The sequence below is a fragment of the Taudactylus pleione genome, unplaced genomic scaffold (assembly GCF_031769625.1).
Source record: "Taudactylus pleione unplaced genomic scaffold, aTauple2 ptg000506l, whole genome shotgun sequence".
NCBI lineage: Eukaryota > Metazoa > Chordata > Amphibia > Anura > Myobatrachidae > Taudactylus > Taudactylus pleione.
The window spans coordinates 1,968,391-1,980,230 of NW_028284908.1; the positions used below are offsets into that span (position 1 = coordinate 1,968,391).

Here is an 11,840-nt window from a genome sequence, read left to right on the forward strand (position 1 = left end):
GTCGATGTTGATTGACAGCACGCCCCCTTTGGTGGGCGTGCCGGGGGCGTGCCTGCCAGACGGAGGCGTTCCCATGGGAACGCCTACCGTCTGAAGCCGGCCCCACTGACTTAACTAGTGATGTCAGTGGGAGTGATTTTGGCTCTGATAGAGCCAAAATCACTCCAGGGCTTGTGGCTGGGAAACCCGACCGCAGGGTTTCCCTCGCAAGTCCGATGGTCGCGATGGTCAAGACCATCGCGACCATCTTTTTGGACGCTCGTATATGCTGTGGGTGGTGACCCACAGCTATACGAGCATCCAGGAGGACGCTCCATTTTAATGGAGGAGGGCCCTGATTCAGAGCGAGCGCTCTGGTCAGAGCGTCCGGCTCTGAATCAGACCCTAAGTTCGCTGCTCCGAAAGGAGCAGTAAAGGCGTTCGGGGGGACAGATGATTTTCCAATCAGCTGTCTCCATGATGGAGTAAAGCTGCATACACACGTACAGATTTTCTGTGTAACCATCCGACTAGTTGATTTGTTGGAATGAAAATCTGGTAGGTATGAAAGCAAATGACAATCAGCAATTTGCTCCCAAACCCCGGAAAATGGACAAAAACTGTTGTTTGAACAAATTGTTTAGATCAAACATTTAACAAACTTGTCTGACGCCATTTTCATTTGTTTTCTGGCTTTTAGGAGCAAATTGCTGATCATCAGTTACTCCCATACATTACCAGATTTTCATTCCAACCAATCAACTAGTTGGATGGTTGGACAGAAAATCTTTACCTGTGTATGCAGCATTAGAATGTTAATTATCGGGTGCCGCTTGGACCCCAATAAATGAACATAATGAATAGACCACTTAGACACAAACCTGAGAAATCTTCCCTTCATAATCCTCCCCCAGTGACACAAGAATTGGACCTTTAGAACTGTTCCCACAGTTGGGAAGAGGAGAATGAAAACCACAGACGCAAATGTTTATTCTGGTTTCCAAACCTGCCAGAACTTCGGCTCACAATACCTTTTTTACGCAGATAGGTTATGGGATACTTCCAACAAAATCAATTATTTCAAATAAAAAAATAAACCAGTGTGTAGGGCAATCATGTAACTGACAAAAGAAAAAACAGTACATACTGTATACATGAGATGCTGTAGGATTAACGGCACATTAAGATATTATACACAAGCTGGGTACACACTGGAACGGAGCCACGCCGATTTGCCGTTTTGTAACGACAAATCGCCTACATCACTCAGTGTGTACCGGCGAATGTGCGCTCCCGCGACGGTCGCTAGGTTTGATTTGCTGCACATCAAACCTATCGATATCCCTAGCGACCTGTAGTTAGTTATTGAAGGTAGGAACATTGATTGTTACGTCGTTCATTAACACGTTCCAGTAGGTAGCAACCAATCAGCTTCTAACGGTCATGTGTATAGCACAGCCTGTAAGATGACAGCTAGAAGCTGATCGTTGCTATGGGCAATTCCTCCACTTTATCTCTCTCCAAGATTTGATAAGTATTGCCTGCTTAATATGCACCCACAGAGCTGACTCCTATGTATGTAGGTGCCCTAATGCTTCTCATCTCTGTAGGTAGTCTGTGGAGTAAAGCGTAGACTACCTAGTTTTATGTAGTTTTCACTTACACAGTCGCCGAATAGAGTATACTTATTTAAAAAAAAATAAAAAAATATATATATATATATATATATATATATATATATATATATATATAGTCAGGTGCATAAATATTGGGACATTGACAGAATTTTCATAGTTTGGCCTCTATTCACCACCACAATGGCTTTGAAATGAAACAAACAAGATGTGCTTTACCTGCAGACTTTCAGATTTAATTTGAGGGTAATTACATCCAAATCAGGTGAACGGTGTAGAAATTACAACGGTTTCTATATGTGCCTCCTACTTTTTAAGGGGCCAAAAGTAATGGGACTATCAACTCAAAAGCTATTTCATGGACAGGTGTGGGCTATTCCCTCGTTATTTCATTATCAATTAAGCAGGTAAAAGGTCTGGAGTTGAGGTATGACATTTGCATTTGGAATCAGTTGCTGTCGACTCTCAATATGAGATCCAAAGAGCTGTCACTATCAGTGAAGCAAGCCATCATTAGGCTGAAAAATCAAAACAAACCCATCAGAGAGATAGCAAAAACATTAGGTGTGGCCAAATCAACTGTTTGGAACATTCTTAAAAAGAAAGAACGCACCGGAGAGCTCAGCAACACCAAAAGACCCGGAAGACCACGGAAAACAACTGTGGTGGATGACAGAAGAATTATTTCCCTGGTGAAGAAAAACCCCTTCACAACAGTTGGCCAAATCAAGTACACTCTCCAGGAGGTAGATGTATATGTGTCAAAGTCAACAATTGAGAGAAGACTTCACAAGAGTGAATATAGAGGGTTCACCACAAGATGTAAACCATTGGTGAGCCACAAAAACAGGAAGACCAGATTAAAGTTTGCCAAACAACATCTAAAAAAGCCATTACAGTTCTGGAACAACATCTATATGGACAGATGAGACAAAGATCAACTTGTACCAGAGTGATGGGAAGAGAAGAGTATGGAGATGGAAAGGAACTGCTCATGATCCAAAACATACCACCTCATCAGTGAAGCATGGTGGTGGTAGTGTCATGGCGTGGGCATGTATGGCTGCCAATGGAACTGGTTCCCTTGTATTTATTGATGATGTGACTGCTGACAAAAGCAGCAGAATGAATTCTGTAGTGTTTCGGGCAATATTATATGCTCATATTCAGTCAAATGCTTCAGAACTCATTGGACGGCGCTTCACAGTGCAGATGGACAATGACCCGAAGCATACTGCAAAAGCAACCAAAGAGTTTTTTAAGGCTAAAAAGTGGAATGTTATGCAATGGCCAAGTCAATCCCCTGACCTGAATCCGATTGAGCATGCATTTCACTTGATGAAGACAAAACTGAAGGGAAAATGCCCCAAGAACAAGCAGGAACTGAAGACATTTGCAGTAGAGGCCTGGCAGAGCATCACCAGGGATGAAACCCAGCGTCTGGTGATGTCTATGCGTTCCAGACTTCAGGCTGTAATTGCCTGCAAAGGATTTGCAACAAAGTATTAAAAAGTGAAAGTTAGATTTAGGATTGTTTAGTTTGTCCCATTACTTTTGGCCCCTTAAAAAGTGGGAGGCACATATAGAAACCGTTGTAATTCCTACACCGTTCACCTGATTTGGATGTAATTACCCTCAAATTAAATCTGAAAGTCTGCAGTTAAATCACATCTTGTTTGTTTCATTTCAAAGTCATTGTGGTGGTGAATAGAGGACAAAATATGAAAATTCTGTCAATGTCCCAATATTTATGGACCTGACTGTATATATATATATATATATATATATATATATATATATATATATCAAAGTTACCTACCCTCCCGAATCCTGCGGGAGACTCCCGCTACCCCGGAATGTTTAACAAAACCCTGTATACCCCACGGACTCATATGAAATCAGGTGACAGGTCTGAGTTCTAACCGTCCCGCCTCCAGAGAGAAGTCCACCTAGATCTGCCTCTGCCCCTGCCTCTGGACCTCCCACTGGCACTGAGGGGTATGCAGTGACACTACACCTCCAGACTGCCTGCTTCCAGCACGTGTTGGAGGAATGGACGGCGCTGGTCTCCCCTGGTCCGCCCTGGCTCCTCCTTCACCGGCGGCTGCCTGTCACTGAAACACCGGAGGTCCCTCACACTGCTTAGCTACAGCGCTGCTGTCTCCAAAAACACAGCAATGACGGCAACGCAGCCATGGTCAGTCTCTCAATCCAGGGCTCCCTATGGTCCACAAGCGCCCCAAGCGCGTGCCGGCTGTATTCCTGCTGGACCCACATGTCACTGTCCCTCTAATGGTCTGGCCACACTAACGGGCAGGCAGGGCTCCCTGTCTTGAGTCGGGTGTGAGAGTCCCTGCCACGAGCCCCATTAACATTACACAGTCTGGCTGGGGAAAACGGGATGGAGGATATGATTGGATAAAACAAATGAGGGACATTTCATTTATTGCCTGGAATAATATGAGAAGGGGCATTAAAGACAAAATAGTGCTAGACATGCCCAATGGGTGTTACTAGACCCCCTATAGGCAGGGCTAGACATGCCCCTCCAGCAGGGCACACCCTAATGCAGCTCGACACTTCTTTGAGTGGAGCATGGCACACCCCTCAACAGCACACTACAACCAACTAAAATCTCCCTGAAACTAATTTTCAAAAGTAGGCAAGTATGATATATATATATAAATTTGGGGTTGAGAATCCCTTTAAATCAGCGGTTCTTAAACTCGGTGCTCAGGACCCCACACAGGTCATGTTTTCAAGGTCACCCAGCAGGAGCACAGGTGTAGTCATTACTCACTGACACATTTTAAAAGATCCACAGGTGGAGCTATTTATTTCACTGGTGATTCTGTGAGGAGACATGGAAAACATGCACTGTTTGGGTTCCTGAGGACCAAGTTTGAGAACCTGTGCTTTAAATGACGCTGTAAGGAGAACGCCAGTGACACATTTGATGTGTTTATGAATAATTCGGAGTTACAGGAAGATCAGGGATGTGAAGCTTGTGTCATTTCTGTGACCTGAAGTGACCTCTCGTACAGCGCCTCTATAGTCCATAAACTATTGTTTATCCATACTATTTGTTTTGTTTTTTGTAAGGCGCTGCGGACCCCTTGTGGCGCCATATAAATGCAGGATAATAATAATAACTCTGCAATGTCCCTTCTCCTACTTGTGGTACAGGTTGAGTCTCCCATATCCAAAATTCTTGGGACCAAGGATATTTTAGATATCAGAATATTCCGTATTTTGGAATAATTGCATACAATATTGAATTGTTTTAGGCATACCTCCCAACATTTGTTGGGAGGGAGTCGGGACTAGCGCGCTCCAAAGGCGCTTGCCAAAAAGGGGGCATGGCCCATCCGTAAAGGGGGCGTGGTCTGATGACACGCCCCCATTTACATCACTAAAGGGGCGTGTCCAGCATCTCCGAGATGCTTGGCAGCCCCCGGGCTTCCCCCCGTACTCTGAATAGATGCTGTGCGCATGCGCACAGTGTCTATTCTAGCTCTGCATACATAGCTGCTCTGCATAGCAGAGCAGCGTGTATGCTTCCCCCCAACTTCCCCCCACCGCGGGACACTGCGGCCCACGGGCGGGACAGTCCCACAAAAACGGGACTGTCCTGCTAAGTGCGGGACAGTTGGAAGGTATGTTTTAGGAATAGGGCCCAAATCTAAATCATACACACACAACGATTTTTTGAACGATTATCGTTAAACGATATCATTTAACGATAATCGTTTGTAAAAATCGTTCACTTTCTGAGTCAAATGATGAACGATTATCGTTCATGCGCGTTCACGTTTGTAGTTTGTAGTTCAGTCAGACTTGTCAACTGAACGATTTTCATTAAGGGAATATGCAAAAAATCGTTTGTATTTCATAAAAATCGTTCATTACACGTTAAAAAATCTGACAGATAATCTGACAGAAAATCGTTCATAAAATCGTTCATAAAATCGTTGGTAACAAAATCGTTGTGTGTGTATGCAGCTTTAGTAGTACAGCCTCATGCACTTTTTTGTAGGACATTGTTTCTAGTGATTCTTCAAGAAATAGCCCTAATTATGCGAGTTCTACCTCTCTGCAAACGAGTATGATCATTGAAGTGAGCTCTGCTTCCAGGTTACAATTACACTGGGAAATCCTGAGGCTACGTATGTGCTTTTGGGATGCGGTACCGGAAATATAGGCATCACTTCTACTGACCCCACTAGTGTTATCTATCAGCCTATACAGCTATTCACAGCTCTGAGACACAGGAAACCTGCGCAACCCTACAGGTGGCCCCATTAGTGACCCGATGGCGCAGAACGGGATGACATGGAACGGCTATAGGTTACCAGTACGTGGCGGAAGTTACACAGCCTATATTGGTATTGTTTAATACTAGCACAGATTGGGTTGTGCTGCTGGAGGATGAGTTATATACAGTAGCCGGTGCTATAAATCAAAATAACTGAATCTACTTTATGCAGAATATCTTATAATGACATAGGCTGACTTATATATTATTGCCTGACCTGGTGAAACAAAAATATATGTATAGCTAATACTGATGTACAAGTACAGAATGGGTTAAACGGTGCTTTAAATTTAAATCCGATGGGAAATATACTGTGCTGAATTGCTACCTGATTTATTATTCCTCTATATTAATATAAACTAAGTGAATAGAGTATAAAAAGTTACATTATTTGCTATTTTAGTGCATGATGGATCCTTAAAGTGCATCACTTGGTCCAGACTAATAAATTGGCAACGGTGAGAACACTTAATGGGCTGAATTACAAAATAGGCGTCACGTTCTGATGAGAATACTAATGTATCAGTAATGGTATAATGTAATCACAGGGGTTTATATGGAGGAAGGTGCTGCGTGCTGGTGCGCGGAGGACAACACTGGTGCCCAATGAGCTGGTCCAGTAGCTAATGATGTGTTCTATAGTAACAATTTACCAAATACATAATGGGGGGGGGGGGGACACCTACGTCAGGGTCTTCGGGAGTTTATTACACATTATAAAGGTGCGTGGATTATATGAGTAACCAATAGGATAACCTGATGATACATGTGTTACAGCTAATGCTTTATACTGGTACACAATGGGCATACTGGCACACAATCCATCGTAGTCGAGTATAATAGAATAAACTACTACAGAATACACTGCAACAACAATGTGTAACTGGTGACACCTTTATGCAACTGGCTAAGTATTCCCTATAGTATCATAGTGGCTACATACTGTTATACTGGTATATAATGCTAGATGAAACTGGTAGACAATATAATACACTATGCATAAATGGTTAGATGGCAGACCACGAGTTACACTAGAGAATGATGGGTTAAACTGGCACTGGCATGGAATATGGCATTTTGTTGCCAGGGAAGTTATACGGGTACAAAGTGGTATACAATGATAGATTAAACGGCATAAATTGGGTATTCTGGTGCAAATGGGGTTAAATGGGCACATAATGTGCTCTGCTGGAACAACGTGGTATACACTGGTATAACATAATACAGCTACAGAGTACAAGGTGGGGTCAGCTGGCACATTATGAGTCTTCTGGTACAAGGTGGGTTATGTGGGTATATAATGCTAGATCTTACTGGTACAAGGTGGGTTATGTGGGTATATAATAATAGATCATACTGGCACAAGGTGGGTTATGTGGGTATATAATAATAGAATATACTGGTACAAAGTAGGTTATGTAGGTATATAATAATAGATTATACTGGTACAAGGTAGGTTATGTGGGTATATAATAATAGATTATACTGGTACAAGGTGGGTTATGTGGGTATATAATAATAGATTATACTGGTACAAGGTAGGTTATGTGGGTATATAATAAGATTATACTGGTACAAGGTGGGTTATGTTGGTATATAATAATAATTATACTGGTACAAGGTGGGTTATGTGGGTATATAATGCTAGATCATACTGGTACAAGGTAGGTTATGTGGGTATATAATAATAGATTATACTGGTACAAAGTAGGTTATGTGGGTATATAATACTAGATTATACTGGCACAAAGTAGATTATGTGGGTATATAATAATAGATTATACTGGCACAAGGTGGGTTATGTGGGTATATAATAATAGAATATACTGGTACAAAGTAGGTTATGTAGGTATATAATAATAGATTATACTGGTACAAGGTAGGTTATGTGGGTATATAATAATAGATTATACTGGTACAAAGTAGGTTATGTGGGTATATAATAATAGATTATACTGGTACAAGGTGGGTTATGTGGGTATATAATACTAGATTATACTGGCACAAAGTAGATTATGTGGGTATATAATAATAGATTATACTGGCACAAGGTGGGTTATGTGGGTATATAATAATAGATATACTGGTACAAGGTGGGTTATGTGGGTATATAATAATAGATTATACTGGTACAAGGTGGGTTATGTGGGTATATAATAATAGATTATACTGGTACAAGGTGGGTTATGTGGGTATATAATACTAGATTATACTGGCACAAAGTAGGTTATGTGGGTATATAATAATAGATTATACTGGTACAAGGTAGGTTATGTGGGTATATAATAAGATTATACTGGCACAAAGTAGGTTATGTGGGTATAAAATAATAGATTATACTGGTACAAGGTGGGTTATGTGGGTATATAATAATAGATATACTGGTACAAGTTGGGTTATGTGGGTATATAATAATAGATTATACTGGTACAAAGTAGGTTATGTGGGTATATAATAATAGATTATACTGGCACAAGGTGGGTTATGTGGGTATAAAATAATAGATTATACTGGTACAAGGTGGGTTATGTGGGTATATAATAATAGATATACTGGTACAAGTTGGGTTATGTGGGTATATAATAATAGATTATACTGGTACAAAGTAGGTTATGTGGGTATATAATAATAGATTATACTGGTACAAGGTGTGTTATGTGGGTATATAATAATAGATTATACTGGTACAAAGTAGGTTATGTGGGTATATAATAATAGATTATACTGGTACAAGGTGGGTTATGTGGGTATATAATAATAGATTATACTGGTACAAAGTAGGTTATGTGGGTATATAATAGTAGATTATACTGGTACAAGGTGGGGTATGTTGGTATATAAGGATAGATTATACTGGCACAAAATGGGGTATGTTGGTATATAACACTAGTTTATATTGGTTGAAGGTGGGTTAGCTGGCACATTATGATTTATGATACAGGTGGGATATGCTGGAATTAAAGATAGATTATACTGGCACAAGGTGGGTTATGTTGGTATATAACACTAGATTATCCTGGTACAAGGTTGGTTATGTGGGTATATAATAATAGATTATACTGGTACAAGGTTGGTTATGTGGGTATATAATAATAGATTATACTGGTACAAGGTTGGTTAGCTGGCACATTATGACTATTATGATACAGGTGGGATATGATGGAATTAAAGATAGATTATACTGGAAGAAGGAGGGAAAATTGGCACATAACTAGTTTATCTGGCACCAACTGAGTTATGCCATCCTGGTACGATGTAACAATGTAGAATATGCTGGTGTATCACCATAGATTATATTTATTTAAAAAAAAATGTGTATACTGCTACAGTACAGGTATTCAGGAGGTACATAGTGGTTTAAATGGACACCTTGTAGCTGTTAGTACTATATAAAATGGATAAAGGAATGTATAATATACTCCACGGATATAGGAATGGCACACCATATAATATAATATAGATATAGGAATGGCACACTATATAATATGCTCCATGTATATAGGAATGACACACCATATAATAAATATATAATATAATATGGATATAGGAATGGCACACTATATAATATGCTCCATGTATATAGGAATGACATATAATAATATAATATATAATATAATATAGATGCAGGATTGGACACGTTGTACCCTGGCACCAGCGCAGTTTTCCCTGTAGTCAGCACAGATTAGGGGTCTCCTTACCTCGAAGAGCTGGGGGATCTCCCTCCTGGTCAGGTACTCCTTGGGGTCAGAGCTGCTCATGTCCGGGCTGCAGGGGGTTAATGTGCAGCTGGAGATTAGTCCCGGCCTCTAGTGTCCTCTCTGTAAGTCCCTGTCACATCTATGAGCACAACTTCACAGCGAGCTGCGCGCATCTATTGCACAAATCAGTGTATACACATTATACTGAGAGCAGCCAGTCCGCCCCCTGTCCCACTGACACAGCCCTCCCCTGACTCACACCGGCTGGGAGGCTGCATCACCTCACCACGCGTTATTATTTCTACACACACAGCACAGAGCAGGCTGCATCCACACACACAGCACACACAGCACAGGCTGCATCCACACACACAGCACACACAGCACAGGCTGCATCCACACACACACACACAGCACAGGCTGCATCCACACACACACACCACACACAGCACAGGCTGCATCCACACACACAGCACACACAGCACAGGCTGCATCCACACACACAGCACACAATGCACAGGCTGCATCCACACACACAGCACACAATGCACAGGCTGCATCCACACACACAGCACACACAGCACAGGCTGCATCCACACACACAGCACACAATGCACAGGCTGCATCCACACACACAGCACAGGCTGCATCCACACACACAGCACACAAAGCACAGGCTGCATCCACACACACAGCACACACAGCACAGGCTGCATCCACACACAGCACACAATGCACAGGCTGCATCCACACACACACAGCACAGGCTGCATCCACACACACAGCACACAATGCACAGGCTGCATCCACACACACAGCACAGGCTGCATCCACACACACACAGCAAACAATGCACAGGCTGCATCCACACACACAGCACACACAGCACAGGCTGCATCCACACACACAGCACAGGCTGCATCCACACACACAGCACAGGCTGCATCCACACACACAGCACACACAGCACAGGCTGCATCCACACACACACCACACAATGCACAGGCTGCATCCACACACACACCACACACAGCACAGGCTGCATCCACACACACAGCACAGGCTGCATCCACACACACAGCACACAGCACAGGCTGCATCCACACACACAGCACACACAGCACAGGCTGCATCCACACACACACCACACAATGCACAGGCTGCATCCACACACACACCACACACAGCACAGGCTTCATCCACACACACAGCACAGGCTGCATCCACACACACAGCACACACAGCACAGGCTGCATCCACACACACAGCACACAATGCACAGGCTGCATCCACACAAACAGCACACAATGCACAGGCTGCATCCACACACACACCACACAATGCACAGGCTGCATCCACACACACAGCACACAATGCACAGGCTGCATCCACACACACACACACCACACAATGCACAGGCTGCATCCACACACAGCACACACAGCACAGGCTGCATCCACACACACAGCACACACAGCAGAGGCTGCATCCACACACACAGCACACACAGCACAGGCTGCATCCACACACACAGCACAGGCTGCATCCACACACACCACACACAATGCACAGGCTGCATCCACACACAGCACACACAGCACAGGCTGCATCCACACACAGCACACACAACACAGGCTGCATCCACACACACAGCACACACAGCAGAGGCTGCATCCACACACACAGCACACACAGCACAAGCTGCATCCACACACAGCACAGGCTGCATCCACACACACAGCACAGGCTGCATCCACACACACCACACACAATGCACAGGCTGCATCCACACACACACCACACAATGCACAGGCTGCATCCACACACACAGCACAGGCTGCATACACACACAGCACACAATGCACAGGCTGCATCCACACACACAGCACACACAGCACAGGCTGCATCCACACACACAGCACAGGCTGCATCCACACACACAATGCACAGGCTGCATCCACACACACAGCACAGGCTGCATCCACACACACAGCACACAATGCACAGGCTGCATCCACACACACAGCACACAATGCACAGGCTGCATCCACACACACAGCACAGGCTGCATCCACACACACAGCACACACAGCAGAGGCTGCATCCACACACACAGCACACACAGCACAGGCTGCATCCACACACACAGCACAGGCTGCATCCACACACACAGCACAGGCTGCATCCACACACACAGCACACACAGCACAGGCT

At 43.5% G+C, this 11,840-nt stretch overlaps 1 protein-coding gene across 2 annotated transcripts in view; it reads right to left on the reverse strand.

Moving 5' to 3' along the window:
- The window catches only part of AK5 (adenylate kinase 5), a 242,277-nt gene extending 232,378 nt beyond the window's left edge, over positions 1 to 9,899 (reverse strand). For both annotated transcript variants that reach the window (XM_088450068.1, XM_088450069.1), the window contains exon 1: positions 9,627 to 9,899. In XM_088450068.1, coding sequence (XP_088306194.1) covers positions 9,627 to 9,686 — 60 coding nt within the window. In that variant the 5' untranslated portion in view covers positions 9,687 to 9,899. The remainder of the gene's footprint in view (positions 1 to 9,626) is intronic.
- Positions 9,900 to 11,840: the final 1,941 nt, after the last annotated feature.